The sequence below is a fragment of the Cannabis sativa genome, chromosome X (assembly GCF_029168945.1).
Source record: "Cannabis sativa cultivar Pink pepper isolate KNU-18-1 chromosome X, ASM2916894v1, whole genome shotgun sequence".
In the NCBI taxonomy this organism is placed as follows: domain Eukaryota; kingdom Viridiplantae; phylum Streptophyta; class Magnoliopsida; order Rosales; family Cannabaceae; genus Cannabis; species Cannabis sativa.
Genome location: NC_083610.1, coordinates 82,084,538 through 82,103,239, shown reverse-complemented (window position 1 = coordinate 82,103,239; position 18,702 = coordinate 82,084,538). Strand labels below are relative to the sequence as shown.

General features: G+C 33.1%; 2 protein-coding genes across 3 annotated transcripts; one reads left to right on the top strand and one right to left on the bottom strand.

Moving 5' to 3' along the window:
• The first annotated feature begins 226 nt into the window (after positions 1-226).
• On the top strand, positions 227-10,927 carry LOC115700263 (L-arabinokinase). 2 transcript variants are annotated; one of them, XM_061106541.1, is made up of 30 exons: positions 227-413; positions 587-743; positions 822-929; positions 1,022-1,090; positions 1,195-1,278; positions 1,381-1,457; positions 1,780-1,846; positions 2,006-2,063; positions 2,186-2,253; positions 2,331-2,393; positions 2,563-2,616; positions 2,731-2,833; positions 2,904-3,013; positions 3,182-3,301; positions 3,966-4,022; positions 4,922-5,094; positions 5,190-5,358; positions 5,995-6,078; positions 6,191-6,313; positions 6,535-6,665; positions 6,746-6,827; positions 6,996-7,083; positions 7,847-7,890; positions 8,009-8,104; positions 8,190-8,266; positions 8,556-8,756; positions 8,956-9,121; positions 9,492-9,563; positions 10,152-10,355; positions 10,582-10,927. In XM_061106541.1, the coding sequence occupies exons 2-30, from the start codon at positions 636-638 to the stop codon at positions 10,702-10,704; spliced, it is 2,979 nt and encodes a 992-aa protein (XP_060962524.1). In that variant the 5' UTR covers positions 227-413; positions 587-635; the 3' UTR covers positions 10,705-10,927. The 2 variants fall into 2 exon arrangements, with proteins under 2 accessions (XP_060962524.1, XP_030483694.2); XM_030627834.2 differs by lacking the exon at positions 227-413 and having other exon boundaries at positions 454-743.
• Positions 10,928-11,107: 180 nt separating this feature from the next.
• Positions 11,108-12,883, bottom strand: LOC115700267 (AIG2-like protein D). The gene is made up of 5 exons (XM_030627838.2): positions 12,591-12,883; positions 12,340-12,412; positions 11,970-12,062; positions 11,474-11,557; positions 11,108-11,382 (listed from the first exon to the last, which is right to left on the bottom strand). The coding sequence occupies exons 1-5, from the start codon at positions 12,731-12,733 to the stop codon at positions 11,230-11,232; spliced, it is 546 nt and encodes a 181-aa protein (XP_030483698.1). The 5' UTR covers positions 12,734-12,883; the 3' UTR covers positions 11,108-11,229.
• Between the last annotated feature and the right edge of the window lie 5,819 nt (positions 12,884-18,702).

Below are 18,702 nucleotides of genomic sequence, written 5' to 3'. Positions count from 1 at the left end.
AAATAGTAAAATTGAATAAAATTATTGAAAAAAATTTAAATTTAACAATCTAAATATTTGACCACAAAAATTCAAAAAAAATTTAGTACATATCAATTAGGAGTAAAAGTCTTAATTAGAATCTATTAAAAAAAATCTTAATTAGAATTAAAAAGGGTTTTTTCGGGTCAACATCCTAAGTCTACGGAAAAGATAATATAATGGATAGATGACCTCGTGGAATGGTGACGTGGCAATGAGTCAAGTTCAACGAACGACGCCGTTTGAGTCATCAACTAAATCTAAGCCTGCCTGAGGCGTCCTTTCCCCTCAGTAAGTATAAGTGTAACAGAAAAAGAAAAACTGATCAGACAACCTCAACAGTACCATAGTTTCGTTCCGTGTTGAGTTTGAAAAGCTCTTCAGCCAAAAAGGTATGGGATAAGGATTGGGACCTACACCACTTATCCTTAAAAAAATTAAAAAAATAAAAGAAGGAAAAATCTCACATTTTTCGGATGATCTTATTTATTTATTTATTTATTTTCTCAAAATTCAAAATAACTTAATCATCATCTGGGTATCTTCTTCTGATCTTGATCTCCAGATTATTATATTATTCTACCGTGAAACTTCTATAGTGTTTGAGGGAGAGAATGAGGATCGAGCCGGAGACTGATGGAGTATCGGCTTCCAGGAATCATTTGGTTTTTGCTTACTATGTCACCGGCCATGGCTTTGGTCATGCCACTCGTGTAGTTGAGGTCTGTTTTTTTTTTTTTTGAGATTTGGTGGTTGATTATGGATGGTGTGACTGATCATGGGTCATGGCGGATGGACAGGTGGTTCGACATCTGATTATGGCTGGGCATGACGTGCATGTGGTAACTGGTGCTCCTGAATTTGTTTTTACTTCTGAAGTTCAATCACCTCGCCTATTCCTTCGCAAGGTTTAAACTCCTCACTTTCAATTCAATGTGTCTCTTCTATATCTCTAATGATTCCAGTTATATTTGATTATAGTTTTGTAAAATTAAATTAGGTGCTGTTAGATTGTGGAGCGGTTCAGGCAGATGCATTGACTGTGGATCGTCTTGCTTCCTTGGAAAAGGTTTTTCTTTTTTCTTTTTGTCAATTGTAAAATAAATGAAAAGCTTTTGAATTGTGAAAACCCATTTGTCATTGTTTTTCAATTTGGGTGATTTTTTTTTTCAGTATTCACAAACAGCTGTGGCACCTCGGGCTTCCATTTTGGCAACAGAAGTGGAGTGGCTTAATTCTATTAAAGCTGACTTAGTGGTAATACCTACTTTTCTTTTCATTCCTTTTCTCAAATTCTCACACATTACAAAATAGTGATAATTAATTTAATTGTGCTGATACATGTATATGTATTTGTAGGTCTCCGATGTTGTTCCAGTTGCATGTCGTGCAGCAGCTGATGCCGGAATTCGCTCTGTTTGTGTCACCAACTTTAGGTATATGATTTCTTTTATCGTTTGTAGCAATAATTTCACTATATAGCATATTGATTTTCTTCCTTGTTCTTGGGGTAATGGAAAGTCATTTTCTTTTTTAAGGTTCCCTGGTTATGTATGCAATTTTTACTTAGTATGATCTCACTGCGACTTTGTTAGCCTTCTTGATTTTTAATTTAACATCAATGAATCTAAAAGCTATATTTCTTTCAAGTCATTATTGGCTTATGAAAAGTACTTCTTCGTTATATGATAGAGATGGCATTTATTAATAATTATAAGTGTTTTCATTTATCTAATTTCTTAATTTGCACTATCACAGTTGGGACTTCATCTATGCAGAGTATGTCATGGCTGCTGGACATCATCATCGGTCAATTGTTTGGCAGGTAAGTTTTACTTGCTATATCTAAATACAGTAGTTTTCTCCTCTTAATTGGCGATTATCCTCTTAATTAGTGTTGCCTTCACTCATTTGGGTTTTTGAGTGTTATTTGTTGGTGTCCTCCAGCACTTGATAAACTTGTCTCTCTTAAAATGTGATACAGATAGCAGAAGATTATTCTCACTGTGAATTTTTGATCCGCCTGCCTGGATACTGCCCAAGTAGGTTTATATGACATATTTGCTAGATTGTGGGATCACTTGTTACACTATGTTTTGTTTTTATATGTATGTTTCCCAAATTATTAACTAATTTTTCTTTGATTTTCTACTTATAATTACAGTGCCTGCTTTTCGGGATGTTATTGATGTTCCCCTTGTTGTTAGAAGATTGCACAAATCCCGCAAGGAGGTCTGCGGCTCACAGTTTTCTGTAAACAACATTAGTTTCTTAATTAATTCATGATCTCATTATAGTTTCTTCTTTAGGTGAGGAAGGAACTAGGGATTGAGGAGGATGTGAAGCTAGCTATTCTGAACTTTGGTGGGCAGGTTAGCTTAATTTTCTTATATTTATTGGAAATTTGACTTCCCAGGCAGCTGAGGATAATGAGTTACATATTTATTGTAATCAATCATTAGGCTTTTCCTGAGATTGCATATCAAAAGTGATCGCATCCAGTTTATTCTGATCACACGTTGTGTCTTTTCTATTTTGCAGCCAGCAGGCTGGAAGTTGAAGGAGGAATTTTTACCTTCTGGTTGGCTGTGCCTGGTAATTCTTCTATCTTATTCTATAAAATTTTTCCTTAAAAGTATGCACCACATGAGCAAACCCCTTTCGTACACTTTTTGTTGTTGCTTTTATTAAGTTATTTTGGTGTATTAGGTCTGTGGTGCATCTGACACTCAGGAGCTTCCTCCAAATTTTATAAAGCTAGCAAAAGATGCATATACACCTGATCTTATGGCAGCATCTGACTGTATGATTGGTATGTATTAAACTTGTCAATGCAAGCTGGATTTTGTTGATACAGAATGAATTGAATATATCATTTGTAGGGAAAATTGGCTATGGTACTGTGAGCGAGGCCCTGGCATACAAGCTACCTTTTGTTTTTGTTCGCCGAGATTATTTCAACGAAGAGCCTTTCTTAAGAATTATGCTTGAGGTATATTTAATTTATTAATTACTTTTGCTCCTTATCATTTTAAACCTGTAATTAAGAGAACCTGATGTTTTCAGTGCTCCTTCTGGTTTACTCTCATCTTTTTCTCTTTTTTCTTAAAAATTCTTGCCAAGAATTTGATGAGTTTTGGTGCAATAATTATTTGAACAGTATCATCAAGGAGGTGTCGAGATGATTAGAAGGGATTTACTTACTGGCCATTGGGCACCTTATCTTGAACGTGCAATTACTTTGAGACCATGCTATGAAGCAGGCATCAATGGTGGTGAGGTATCCTCTTCACTTTTGGACTTCTCTGATTCCTTATGTTTAAATTATGTGTCATCACGGTAATCATATATACTTTAAGGAAAATACAACAGGTCTAACAATTTTAGTTTGGTATTTGATCACTTAGTAGTTAGCGCCAATGGTATGATGATTCTTCATGGATTAACTTTAATGTTTAGGAGGAAGGGATTTGAGAAAACTTCCATTTTGAAAGCAGATTTGTAATTTCAAAGCTCAAATCCCTGAATTGTTGAAATTGTCAAATGATTGTAAAGTATGTCACTTTTTAATAATTATGAAATGTGTGTTGGTTTGAATATTAGAATCTGATTGTCTAAGTTTTTTTTTTCCTTTTTTTTCAAAATGTGTACTCCTGTCTAAATTGGTGGTTTCTTGAGAGTCTTGGTAACTCTGGTTTCTTGCAAGGCATACTATAGGTTCATGATTATTGGGTAGGCCTAGGCTTTCACATTGAAGGTTGTGTCAAGCTTGCTAGAGATATGTCCATTTCTTAACAGATTATCTTATTATTATTATTATTAACAGAAAAAAAAATCATATTTTATCTACAATTGCATTGGCAGTGCATAAAGTTCAGGGAAAAGATATTTATTGTTGCATTATGTGCCCTTATTACTTGTCTAAAGAAGTTTTTAAATCACAGGTGGCAGCTCACATATTGCAGGAGACAGCTTTTGGTAAAAACTATGCGTCGGATAAGGTAAACGATGATTTTTTTTCCCTCTTACAATTAACTTAAACAGAAAAAATCTCTGTTGGAGCAACTCAGGTCACTAGATGTGCTCAGTATTACAGTTTAAAATCTCAAGAAACTAAAATGGTATAAATTATGCCAAAACAAGAGTAATTTGCGGCAAAACCCCCTTAACTATCAATTTACTTGCAAAAAACCATCCAACCTCATATTTTGGTGGGAAAACCTTCCAAAGTACTATTCTGTTTACATTTTAAGATGTCGTCTGTCCAGCTCATAATTTTGTCCACGTGGCAATGACAAGTCACTAAAAAATTATCCTATGTGGCCATATTTTACAAAATAAAAATAAAACTTTAAGAGTAATTTGCGGCAAAACTCCCCCAACTATCAATTTACTTGCAAAAAACCATCTAAGAAACTTTAAGGTTGGATGGTTTTTTGCAAGTAAATTGATAGTTGAGGGAGTTTTGCCGCAAATTACTCTTAAATTTTTTGTTTTTATTTTAATTTTTATTTTGTAAAATATGGCCACGTAGGATAATTTTTTATTGACCTGTCATTGCCACGTGGGCAAAATTAAGACTTAACGAGGCTGAATAGACGACACCTTAAAAATGTAAACGAAACAGTACTTTGGAGGGTTTTCCCACCAAAATATGAGGTTGGATGGTTTTTTGCAAGTAAATTGATAGTTGAGGGGGTTTTGCCGCAAATTACTCCCAAAACAAATAGAGGATTTGTATTTGAAAGGAAACTATGCAGACTGAATATGTAATGAGAAGAAATCCGGTACAAAACAAAGCTTACATTTTTTGTGAAACCCATATTATGAAAGTAAAAGTTCTGCTAATGAGGAAGGACGATTTACATTGAAACTTTTGTTCTGCTCAATTGAAATGTAGCTTAGTGGAGCTAGAAGGTTGCGTGATGCCATCATTCTTGGGTATCAACTACAAAGGGTCGTTGGGCGAGATATCTGCATTCCAGATTGGTATTCAAATGCTGAAAGTGAGCTTGGTCTTGGAAGTGGATCACCCTCTTTCCAAATGAGCGAGCAAAGCTCCTTAATGAACTCGTGAGATTTAAATTTTTATTGCAGTTTTATTCTGGTAAGAAAACAAGTGCTATTGCAATTTGTTTTGCTTTACATCATTCAACTTCTGTTTTCAGATTCACAGAGGACTTCGAGATTCTCCATGGAGATACACAAGGTCTTCCAGACACATTAACTTTTTTAAAGAGCTTGGCAGAATTGGATGCTGTTTATGATTTGGGGAAAAATTCTGAGAAGCGCCAGATCCGGGAGCGTAAGGCTGCTGCTGGACTTTTTAATTGGGAGGTCTAACTATCTAAACTAAAATTTCATAAGTTATTTCTTTCTAGTCTTTGCATTGTGCTTTTCAATAAATAAGATTATGTTCTTGTTTATTACATGAAAGTATGCATAATAGTTCCATACCATCACATCTTATAATTGCAATGAACAATTGACTGGTTATTTCTTAAAGTTTTCGGTACACAATGGCATTGATATGCATATGACTTAATTAGATTTTGGTGTTTTTCATGGCAACATTGTTTTTAGAACTTCACATGGGAATTATGCCTTAGGAATGGTTTTCATTTTATTCTCAACTATCAGACAAATTTGGATTAGTTACAGCAGACACATATTACTTATCCACAAAAATTGAACAGATGAAAAACTTTACTATGATAAGATATCATGTGCTATAGTGCTTGAACATGTTTGTTTGCACTTTTATGAATAGAAAGTCATGTATATAATTTTCTAGAATCAGTATTGAAACTTTTAAAATGTGTGCATGTTTCAATATTGATTCTAAATTTCATCTTCGGTGCTACTGGGCAGACTGGGTTGGAACAAATATAAATCCAATTAGGATTCTTTAGCTTCTAATGTACAAGTTTTTCCGTTACTAACTTTATATTACAAATAATATTTGGATTACAGGAAGAAATTTTTGTGACCAGAGCACCTGGGAGATTAGATGTAATGGGAGGGATTGCTGACTATTCGGGAAGCCTTGTATTACAGGTACTGCATCTCTCACTATATTTCTTAGCGAACAACCTTAATACCCTGATCTCCCTCCAGTGGTCATTATGCTCCTGCTTTTTCTGAATTTGTACCTCATTTCTGTCAACAGATGCCAATTAGAGAAGCCTGTCATGTTGCTATCCAAAGGGTTCATCCAAGTAAACATAGACTTTGGAAACATGCACAGGCCCGACAACAAGCTGAAGGACATTTGACACCTGTCTTGCAAATTGTAAGTTCAAGTTGATTTTCTCTTCTATTTTTTTTTCTGTAAAAATAATAGACATAGTAGAATGGATTGAATATATTAAATTTATAATGTAAGCTTGTTATACTGTGGTTAGAGTATATTGAAATGAATCGTGTATTTAGAGATCAAAACAGAAAAGTTGTATTAGATGCATCAATATTTCATTTTTTTAATTAACAATTTTTTTTTTGTTATTTTGGTAGGTGTCATATGGTTCAGAACTGAGCAATCGTGGCCCAACCTTTGACATGGATCTATCTGATTTTATGGATGGAGAAAAGCCGATATCATATGAGAAGGCAAATAAATTCTTTGCTAAGGATCCTTCCCAAAAGTATACCAATCTTCTTTGTTGAATATGCCTGTCTGTATCTTTTCCTGAATATCCTACTTACATGGTCTGTGTGCTCTTAGGTGGGCAGCTTATGTTGCAGGTGCTATTCTGGTTTTAATGACAGAATTAGGTGTTCGTTTTGAGGATGGTTTAAGTATTCTGGTATGTGTTTCTTATCATCACTTTTAATTTTTCATTATTGTGGTAAATCAACGTTCTCATTCATTGGAGTTCATTGTTGTAGGTTTTTAGTACCCAGGGTTCTATGCAACTGGTTATTTCAACTGCATTTTTTTAAAGCCAGTTCGAATATTTAAATTTTGTGTACAGGTAGCTTCTACTGTCCCTGAAGGAAAAGGAGTATCTTCTTCTGCTTCTATTGAGGTCGCGACCATGTCTGCCATAGCTGCTTCTCATGGTAACTTTGTTATTTTGCATTTTCCAACTTCATAGTGTTGTTGTATTATATCAGTTGTAAGCTATACAGAATGTATTCTTAGTTTATGCTTGTTTCTTATGAAAATGACAGTAGTCAGTCTTTGATGAGTTCTACTATAAGGAATTAAAACCAATTTTTTAGTAAAAAACTTTATCTTATTCAAAAAGTTCATGGGTGTCAGTGATATTAAAAATGTAAAGGTTTGAACTACTTTATTTAAAAATTAGTGCATTGGAAATGTGCTGCTTTTACAGTGAGACATACTTCTCTAGTCTATATAGTTAGGTATTGAAAGCACTATCTTTAACTCGCATTGGTGCTCTGTTTAATCAGATGATTAACTGAAACCAAAAAAAGATCAGGATGGAGGAACGTAGGTGAGGTGGCATGTTAGTCTGGAGATTCTGATTTTTTTCTTGCTCGGTAGAAATTCTAAAAATTAGTAAAATTCGTATTTACTATTTTGACAAATGTCAGTTTCCATTGTACCTCCAAGTTATCAAATAAATATTAGCTGTCACATTTAACTCTATTCACTGTAAATTTCATTGAAACCATGGATCACGAAGAATGCTTGAGTATAAGTAACATAATGCTGCTTTCTTTTGTGTCCTTAGAGCTTCGTATTATTGTAGAAATTGGAGTAGAATGCTTTTTCCTCATTTTCGGCATAAACTACTAATTGTCGAAATAGACTATTTTGCGTAGACAAATTATTTAAGCCGACTGCTCTACGTTGCAGGATTAACTATTAAGCCAAGAGATCTTGCTTTGCTTTGCCAAAAGGTATGACTTTAAAAGATGTTATCTCCAATACTTATTCCCCGATTTCTATTGAGATGTATCGAATTTCAGTCTCTTATCTACTTATCAGTTTGACAATTATTTTCAAATTGGTGATTAGGTGGAGAATCATATTGTTGGAGCTCCATGTGGTGTTATGGACCAGATGACTTCAGCTTGTGGTGAAGCCAATAAACTTCTTGCAATGGTGTGCCAGGTACTCATTGATGAGAACAACTTTGCGTTGCTGATATTGTTACCTAGATTAGATGATAATTGTTAAATTTACTTGTCATTTTCAGCCTGCTGAGGTAGTTGGGCTTGTTGAAATTCCTGGCCACATACGATTTTGGGGAGTTGATTCAGGAATAAGACACAGGTAGAAAGGCGCTTCGTTATTCTCGTTTTGCTATATGTTGGTGCATTGTAGCTTGTGTATGTTGGTGTGTCATCTATGATTGTTGCTTTATGTCGTGGATGGGTTTTCTGAACTAACGACTTTACTGGGTCAAGAAAGCAATTTAATAAATTCATATGAATTTGAACGGTTGAATTACTTTATCTCTTTTTATTGGTGCACAGTGCACTATTCTTATTCTTATCAAAATAGTGTATGCTTCCTGAAATCACAATAAAGAGGGTTTTATGTTTATTTTTCTCCTTTGTAGCGTTGGAGGTGCTGACTATGGATCCGTCAGGATAGGCACCTTTATGGGTCGAAAAATAATTAAGTCCATAGCATCTTCTATTCTGTCTCGATCACTGCCTGATTCACACGGATTCAACCTCGATGAGTTGGGTGATGATGGTATTGAACTGCTAAAAGCAGAAGCATCGTTAGATTATTTATGCAACCTGTCACCTCATAGGTAAACTTTTATTTATAGCTTTTTCTTTTTCTTCTGTGAAAGGCAAATTAACAAATATCCTAACTGCTGAGTCATGCAATGCAATTAATTTGGTTATCATACTCTGAAATGAATTATTGCTGAGTCATGCAATGCAATTCATTTGGTTATCATACTCTGAAATGAATTTGTCTTATTTCATAAAATTTTTGGTGTACAGATATGAGGCCGTTTATGTTAAGATGCTTCCCGAGTTCATGCTTGGTGAGACATTTGAGGAAAAATATGCTAACCACAACGATCCAGTCACAGTAATTGATCCAAAGCGTAATTATGGAGTGATAGCACCTGCTAGACATCCTATATATGAAAATTTCCGGGTTAAGGTTAGAATTTAATTGCTAGTTAATTGTTATGCATCAATGAATTGCATGTGGAAAAGCATATCAAAGCTTGAACATGCTTTCATCAAAGGGTGTGTTAATAGTTAATTGATGTCTTCTCAAGTTAGTTACTCACTCGTAACGACACTAGATGTTACTATCCTTCTCAGGTCATATATTACAGGCAGTTTACTTCCACCTGATTTGATGTTTCATGTTACATACGCAACATTTTTGTTATAACTAGGGCGGCGTTAATGTATACTCTGCCAAGTCACAACATATTCTTTTGTTTCTTTTAATAAATTTGTAGTCTTTGTATTTATTATTATGTATTTAATTTGACATGTCTCTCCCAATTGTTTGATTCCAGGCATTCAAAGCACTGCTGACATCAGCAACGTCACACGAGCAACTTACAGCGCTTGGAGAATTATTATATCAGGTATTTGAAAATTGTTTAAAATTTTTGTGGTTGCCTATATGTTTACAAACAATAGTAATAGCAGACATTTAAGATGTAAGATCATAGCACAATTGAAATATTGCCTCATAAGAAACAATTTGGGGGGAATCTCTTTATTCATTTATTTTAAACTGTGAATGAATCGGTTAATTATATCTTCACTTTTACTTGGTAGAACTATTTCTCTTTTCCCTTTCTTGTTACTGCTGGTTCGATCCAGATGCAATCATTTGATAAATGGTGACGGACTTGTCCATCCAAGTAGCAACTATTGTTCACAATTACCTAACAAATATGAACTTACCTCATAGATTTAGTTGTGACTTATCTGAGTTAAACTGTTTATAAATGGAAATCTGGTTTGAAAGACAGTACTTAGATTTAATGGATTATGTAATATGAGATGTTGATAGAAAATCAAGGACCAAAAGTGCAGAACCAGTTCGTATACAAGAAGAAACCTGCATTTAATTTTCCTAGCTGAACTTAAATAAAAACATCTTGCAGCTAACTACATTATAAAATTTCTTGACCATTTTGGTTTGATTTTTTTTTTTGTGTGTGTAGTGCCATTATAGCTACAGCGCTTGTGGGCTTGGCTCGGACGGAACAGATAGGCTTGTACAGTTGGTACAGGAATTGCAACACAGTAAAGTCTCTCAATCTGATGAAGGGACATTGTTTGGAGCCAAGATAACAGGAGGCGGCTCAGGAGGAACAGTTTGTGTGATTGGAAGGAACTGCTTACAGAGCAGCCAACAAATTCTTGAGGTAACATTTTAGCACTAAACAAAGACTGTTACGATAAGTTATATTTGAACTTTGCATTTACTTGATATTCATTTTTTGAACAATATATTGATGAAGACAAATGATACTTTTGTTAGAAGAACAACCAAACCAAATGATTCTTGTCTCAAGTTTTATACATCTTTTTATGAAATGTTTGTCTTATTAGATTACTGAGGTGTTAATTTGTTGTGATGATAACGTTCAGGTTCAGCAGAGATACAAAGCTGCAACTGGCTACTTGCCCTTTATTTTTGAGGGTTCATCCCCAGGTGCTGGCAAGTTTGGGTATCTCAAATTACGCCGTCGCAATTCTGCCAACCAAAATTAATTGAAAGACTATAGTGCATTGATTTATTTACTTTTATTAGTTTAAACTCTTTTCAATAAGAAAGATGCATTATTGATTAATAAAAGTTAGGTATGCTTCTGTAGTTCTATTTATTAAATTCTCTTTGATTTTGATTTTTGAGAAATTACTCATTGCTTCTTCATTAATACAGTTAAAGGTATGTAAAGAGAGAGAGTAATTCATTCTTTTTGTTCTTCCTTTATCTGTAGTTCATCTTTTTATAAGTTACGAATCCTAAAATGTGTCTTTTTATAATTTGCCCAAACACTTGTCTTTTTTTTCCCCTATTTTAATTAAGCTCAAATCAGCTTATTTTAAGCTTTACCAAACCGTACCATCATTATCATTTCCTTTTTAGAAGTCCTAACTTTTCACATAATCGTTTTAAATTACAAATTGATGAAGGATCATTTATTTCTTAGAAGCTTAAATGTTGTTTGGCAGGGGATCAATTCATATATAGTAATAGTAGGTTTACATCTGAAATAGAAAAGATAAATAGATTTAGGAGTAGGCAGGATGGTTGTCGTCACCTTCCTGCTGCTTATAGAAAGATTCATATGTAGAAACTCTTGTCTTCGACTCAGGCAGGTCCAGCTCTTCCACAAAACCCTTGGTCATCCCAACAAATTCCTTCATGTGTAGTTGTTTCCACTCCTAGTTTTTAACAAACCACAATAATAATTATAAATTAACAAAACTCAAAATTTCATTGGTCGTGGAAAACAGTGATCACACAGAATTTTACCTCAAAATTCCATTCTCCATATAAGTTGGGATCGTCTATGTTGCTCCAAACGTAAGTGTAAACTTGCAACTTTTCAGAACTATCCTGCAAAAAATTGGAGTGCTTCTTTCAAGTCTCAACTCAATTTGTGGACAAAATCTATAAAAATGCATTATCATTATTAGAAGCTTGTTGGTGAAGGGATAGCTTTTGAGTGGGAATAGGAAAGTATAAATAGGTGAGTATAAAAGGCATGCAAGAATTAAGTGGTTATTTCTCTGCATCACAGGGGCCTAAGGGCTCAGATAATTTGTATGAAACTTGAGTCCTGTTTCCTTTCACTGGCTACTGTTCTATTGCTGGGTTTTCTAGTGTTGACTGCTGGTTTGTTATTAATTGAGGCAGGTTCTTATCAAAATTCAATCAAGCAAAAAAGAAGCATGAATGTATGTATGTACATGTACCATGTACACAACTTAAAAGAAACAAATAGTGACTACTTTGATAACACACTTACCTCTAATGAAACCTCAACAGTTTGTCTTTCATACTCATCATCCTCAAATGCATCTAAGATATATAGCTCAGGTTCTGTGATACCCTTCAAAACCTGCATACAAATTTTCTCATGAAAACGCAAATTTCCACAACTTATATAGTATTGATAGGTACCCCAAAATGAACATGATCTTACACTAGCATGACCACTGTTTGGATCACTGAATGGCATGAAGGAAAAATACAAGAATAAAACACTATTTTTCACTAAAACTAAGAAAAGGGAGTAACACCAGTCAATAGGCCTGAATGTTTAAGAAAATAAAATACAGCTATATAAACACTAGTGATAAACAGTCACTGGGCAGCCATTAAAGAAATCAACAAACCATTCCAGAGACTTTCTTGTTCTCCACTGGTAGTATAGCCGGATAAACACGTCCTTTGATACTATACCGATGACTGAAAACGAAAGTTCGATTCAATAATCACAACCCAAATAAATTAAAATTATTTATTTACCCAAAGATCAAATCTTTTACCCCAAATCAAATTTGGGTTTGACTAAAAAAGAAAAATCTGAGACATGAATAGAAAAGCCAAGGATAAAATTTGTAGAGTGTGAGAAGGAGATTCATACAAGCCGTTGAGAAGAGCGATGGATGAAAGGGGGACACGGTTAAGGAGAAGACGAACGACGTCGTCGGCCATGAGACTGCCATAGACGAACACATTGTGAAGGTTCCCATTCCCAAGCCCAGCAGATTGAGGAGCTACACTCATGTTTCACTTCACTTCAATTCTTCTTCTGTGCCTTTGATTTATTTATTTGGGTATTCTTTCATCAACTCAACCCCAATCAATGAGTAAGTCATTAGTCACCATTTATTTATTTACTTTTTTTTTTTTGAACATATTTTTGAAGAGACTTTATTTAGCTGTTTATTCAATTGATAATGAATAACAAAAAGGAATTTTTGTACATGGCAGATGATAACTGGACAAATGATTGAGACCATTTATTTCCTACATAATTTTTTTTGTTTGTTTTAAGAAAAAAATATATCTATTTTATATAAAATATGGTTATGTAACATAATTCTTGATCCAAACCCTGACCCTGACCTGGACCCTAACCCCAGACTCTGGACCCTAACTTGACCTGACCCCAACCCCGAACCCCGGACCTAGACCTGGACCCTCACCCCAGACCCCTACCCGACCTAGACCTGGACTCGGACCTCGACCAGAACTTGGACCCCTACCCCGACCCGAACTCGGACCCCAAACCTGGACTCGAACCCAGACCCTGAACCCGGGGCTAGGTTTGAGGTCTTGTGCTGGATTCAGAGTCTGGGTCCGAGGTCTTGTGTTGAGTCTGGGGTTCGGGTTCGAGTCTAGGTCTGTGATTAGGTCTGGGGTAACATGGGTTCATGATATGGTATGGTGTAGAATATTTAGTTTTTCTTAGTAAAATGAAAACCTAAAAATAGTTTTAAAAAACCTGAGTCAAATACTATTAAATTTTTAAAATGACAAAAAATTATTTTCTACTCTCACTTTTAAAAACACAATTTTAAAACTGAAAACTGAAAATACATCCACACAATCTCTTATTTTCTTTCTTAATTGAATTCTTTGTCCTTTTTTTTTTCTACTTAAAAATATGGTAAGTTTGATCAAAGTTTTTTATAAAAATTCTTTTTATAATCCTCATTTTATGAGCACCAAACAATATTTGCTTGATTTTGGTGCTTTACTCTATTATTCTTTGTTAAAATTTATGCTATGAAATATGTTTTTTTCAATATTAATGCAATTCATCACTTGGCAAGTAGTGCAAGTCATCTCAATAATTTGAAACACTTTGCGTGAAAAATAGCAAAAACATAGATTGCATCGATAATTTTAGGATAATAAAAGCTGGTGTTACTAAGATTTTTATATATATATGGGTAATACCCATTAAGAAGTGTTCCATATATATATATTAAAAAATATATATCAAAGGCTATATCAAACGCCAATAAGCCCTTCAATTATGCCAAAGAAAAATGATGATGAGCCCATTCTTTTCATTTGTCTTTTCCTTTATTTTTTTTTATTTTGTTTTGACTATTTAACTAGTAAAGTAAGGCCCAATAAACATAACAAATCAATTAGTGAATTAAGTGTAACATATTTGGACTTTAGTGAGTTTATGGACTTTAACATCATTTCTCTCAATTTTGACAATAAAATAGGAAACTAAATAATATAATTCAAAATTATGAAAATTGATATTTATTCAAAACTAAATAAAAAGACTACTATAATAAATTAAAAATGCTTGAGAATAAAACTAATTAATGTATAAAAAGAGCTAAATAATTTTATTTTCATAGAGTTATTACACCCCAAACTTAAAACTTTGCTTGTCCTCAAGTAAAAAGAAAAGAAATAAAAATCAAAGTAAAACAATGGGCAATATGACACTAAAGTTCGTGATCTTCAAATTTCCCTTAAAGATTGATTAATGAACATATCTTAGAGAAAAATATAAAGATTGTCCAATAATTGTGAAAAATTCAAGAACAAGTTTCATTCTAATTTTGATTACTCCAAGTGTGTGTGTGTGAAATGCCTTTTCTCAAATTATTACATGTCATTTAGACAAGTTTCATTCATTCAATGAATGCACATGATGGATGCCAAGGTACCATGCCAATAGTGGAGGATGAGGTAGTGGCCAAAAAGAATCTATATAGGCTTAGGCTTCCATGACTAATGACTCACTATGTTGAGGAATGTAAACATTTTGTTGCTGAATTTTGTCAAAATTTGGGTGATTTTGCTGTGAAAATGTTGCAGCATTATGATCAGCAACAAATATTGACAAACTTGAAATGCTTGCTTCCTCATCCTTTTCTTCACTACTTTGGATTGAGGTGGGTTCTTGTAATTTCTCAAAACTTTTCCCAAGCATCTCCAACTCATCACCACTTCTCAACATGACATTTTCACTTTCTTCTTCCTCCTTTGAATTTTTCATATCAATGCCCAAAGTTTCATGGGGTTTATCACACAGCTCATTGACCAAAAGCTCAAATTGACTCTCCGATTTTCTCAAGGATGAAGCTTGGCTTTGAATTAAGGCATCATTTTTTGCCATGAACTCCATCATCAACACCTCAAGTGAACTTGGTTGAGCCATTTGATAAGGCTCTTCTTCTATGTTGAACTCTTGAAAATCCCCCAATTTCTCATCATTTGGTCTTTGAGTGTAAGTGTCAAAATTTAGCTCTAAATTGTTGTAGTTGTCCTCCCAAACATGGTCATTGTTTGGACAATTACAACACCATTCGCTGTACTCCGCCATGTCTTCGAACATCTAATAGACTTCATCGATTGATAGTTGGTAGAAATTGGTGGTACCATATCCTCTTTCTACCTATTCTCGTGTGCTTAGATTAAACCCATTTAGGAATATTTCTAATTGACACTCTTTGGACAACCCATGATATGGAAACCTCATTAGAAATGCTTTGTATTTCCACCGTGCTTCATACAAGGGTTCCAAGTCATGTTGAACAAAATTCATAAGGATTTGTCAATGAGACATCTCAAGCACCTTGCAAAAGAAACCAAAACAAGACAAACAAAGCGTAAAATAGAACAAGAAAATAAAATTAAACAAATGAAAACAAAAACCAAATTGATAGCAATTAAGTTCCACAAATAAAATTTCACTAAGTCAATCCCTAGCAATGACGCCAAAAGCTTGTTGTGAAAATTATATACGCAAGTGCACGCAATCGTCAACAAGTAATAAAGTGATAAATCGAGTATCGTCTCCACAGGGAATGAAAATTAAAAATTAATTTACAAAACTAATTACTGACAAATTGGTTTCAACAAAAATAAAATAAAGTGATGAAAATATGTAAAAAGTTAACAAACACAAACTATAAGAAAACGAGCCAGAATTATTAAATAGGCCTAAAAATGCAAAGTGATGAGAATATTTCGCCTCTTTTTTTGTCAATTCACGCCTGCTTGCTCTTTTATCATATATATCAAATGCCAATAAGCCCATCAATTATGCCAAACCCTTTTGCCAAAGAAAAATAATGATCAGCCCATTCTTTTCATTTGTCTTTTTTTTTTTTTTTTGACTTTTTAACTAGTAAAGTAAGGCCCAATAAACATAACAAATCAATTAGTGAGTTAAGTGTAGGATATTTGGGCTTTAGTGAGTTTATGGACTTTAACATCATTGCTCTCCATTTTGACAATAAGTCCAAAATATACATTTAATCTTTTTACAAAAATACACAACTTTGAGATTAGCACTTATAAAATGGGAAACTAAATAAAATAATTCAAAATTATGAAAATTAATATATAAGGAACTAAAATTAATATTTTATTCAAAACTAAATAAAAAGACTACTAAAATAAACTAAAAATACTTGAGAACAAAACTAATTTAATGTACAAAAAGAGCTAAATAACTCTATTTTTATAGAGTTGTCAGTAGCTAATTAAATGAATTTGATTATGACATTTGAAGTAGTTCTCCTATCCTGCATAAAAGTCATATATTTTATTTGAACGACTCTAGCATGACATGATCTTTTCTCTTGATGGATCATCAAGAAACTTAAGGAAATGAGCAGATTGTGTAATCCTCAAAATCTAAAAATTATGACATTACATTTGAATTTAAAAGATGTCAAGTTATTGCATGCTCAGTAAGAGTATTGCGATGGGTGTCAGCTGGTTATAATGAGGTATATATCTATCCATCAATCCTTATATGACAACTTTTATGAGGATAAATTCGTTTAGGAAATTCCCTAAGTATCAAAGTGATATTCCTATGTCTGCTTCGCAATGATGAGTTCAAGAGACAAGTACATTGGTTTTGTGGCTAGAAATAGCAGTTTTGGTGGAGCTTGTGAATCTTTTATTACGATATTCTTATGGTTAAGGTTCAAGATAAGACATAAATCATAAGTGGATATATTTTGAATAAATTGACGATGGATGTATGATTATCGTTGTCTATCCCAAAGAGATAATTGTGTTAATTGTGCATGTCTATAAATATAGTGAATTCAAGATAATTGGTTAATGAATGTGTACTCGATATCATATCATTGTTGCTAGTAAGTTTGAGGATAATTAACCTATATTTAGGCAACAATTATGGATCGATTCAAGTTTAAACAAAGTTTTTCATATTGTGACTTTGATAGCTTAATTATAATCTTGGATGAGAAATGGAAAGAATAGAGGATATACGTTTTTTGATTTATTCAATTTTAGTACACATGGTTCGCTAATGACTATTATAATTATAGAGAATAGTTTTACAACCCGATTGTTCACAAGGATTAATTTATATTGCATGCAAGTTTTGAGAGATATCAAGTATTTATTACTCTTTTGTTAAGATCTCTCATGTATTATTATCTTGAGCACATTCTTCTCAAATTTTTGACTCATCAAAGTATAAAAGCTTTTATGCTTTAAAATGCTTTAATAGTAGAAAATACCTAAAGTGACTAATCTAAACATGCATAATGATATGCAGTCAATTCTTATGTGTATTGTTTCTCAAAGTGACAAGGATACAACAAGACTGATAGATAGTCGTAATTGTTGTACTACATGCATCTTGGTTTAATTGTTGTTATTATATTTGAATGTCTCCCAAGCTAAATTATGTGTAATATACATATCTTATCGATATGATATCATACATAATTTATTTTAACTGCATATTGTATGATAGAGATTAATATGGTGTTTGTTGATTATATCTGTCCAAGTGGGAAAGATATTAGAATCTTGTATGAACTAATATAATCACAAACATAATTCTATATTCACAACTATGTTAGATATTTTCTAAAGAGATCATATGAGCTAAGTCTTTTTGTAGTGACTCTCAGAATATTGAGGTTCAATATATCATATTATTTTATTCTGAATATGCTTATTAATGTTGTTATTAATGTTGTGATTAGATAATAATTTGTATTTATCAACTCTAATATAGGCAATAGAATTGCATTTGACATTCTTGCATTTTAATCGTCTAAGAAAAGATGATCATCTCAAAGATTTTATTGACAATACAAAGTTGTATACGTCTGTCTCTTCTAGATATTATTGTTATAAGTAAATAAATGTAGTCATGTTAGAGTTTTATGCTGACATTAGTCAAATGTCAAAAGATTATTTAAGAAATAATTAGATTAATCTCTTGTTTTATTTTCACTGAGATTATTGTCGACCCTATAATTAGCCAGAACATAGTAAGAAACTCTATATGTGAATAAATAAAGTTAAAGGATTGAGAAAATTTTATGACTTGTAATTCTATACACGAGATAAGTTTAATTATATATACCTCTAAATTTCTAAGCGATAGCCATCAGCAGTTCTTAATCTTTACTTAGAGAATTGATATGGTTATATCACGATTTTCAAGCTATGATCAAGCGTGAAAGTTTATGCTTAATCACATGACAATTGATAGATTTTTCTTGATGATGGTTCATGTGAAGAACAAACTGTTTGATGATCAAATTAAGGTGAATTAAAACCTATAGCTAGTCTCCACTCCAACAATGGATTTTTTTTTTTTTTTTGCAATATTATTGAATAATAAAGTGGGGACTATTTAGAAATCAATATATAAGGATGTGAGAACTAAATTCTTATTTAAAGATCTAGTCTTGTTGAATTGCTTGATTAAGCCT

Bases quoted from the DNA above. Each gene is read 5' to 3' on its own strand.
- LOC115700267 (XM_030627838.2), bottom strand. From the start codon at position 12,733: ATGAGTGTAGCTCCTCAATCTGCTGGGCTTGGGAATGGGAACCTTCAC. The intron at 12,413-12,590 runs GTATGAATCTCC...TTTCGTTTTCAG, and splicing joins ATCGCTCTTCTCAACGGCTT to TCATCGGTATAGTATCAAAG. The intron at 11,383-11,473 runs GTAAAATTCTGT...GTTAAAAACTAG, and splicing joins ATGGAGAATGGAATTTTGAG to GAGTGGAAACAACTACACAT.
- LOC115700263 (XM_061106541.1), top strand. From the start codon at position 636: ATGAGGATCGAGCCGGAGACTGATGGAGTATCGGCTTCCAGGAATCAT. The intron at 1,279-1,380 runs GTAATACCTACT...ATGTATTTGTAG, and splicing joins CTATTAAAGCTGACTTAGTG to GTCTCCGATGTTGTTCCAGT. The intron at 8,267-8,555 runs GTAGAAAGGCGC...TCTCCTTTGTAG, and splicing joins GATTCAGGAATAAGACACAG to CGTTGGAGGTGCTGACTATG.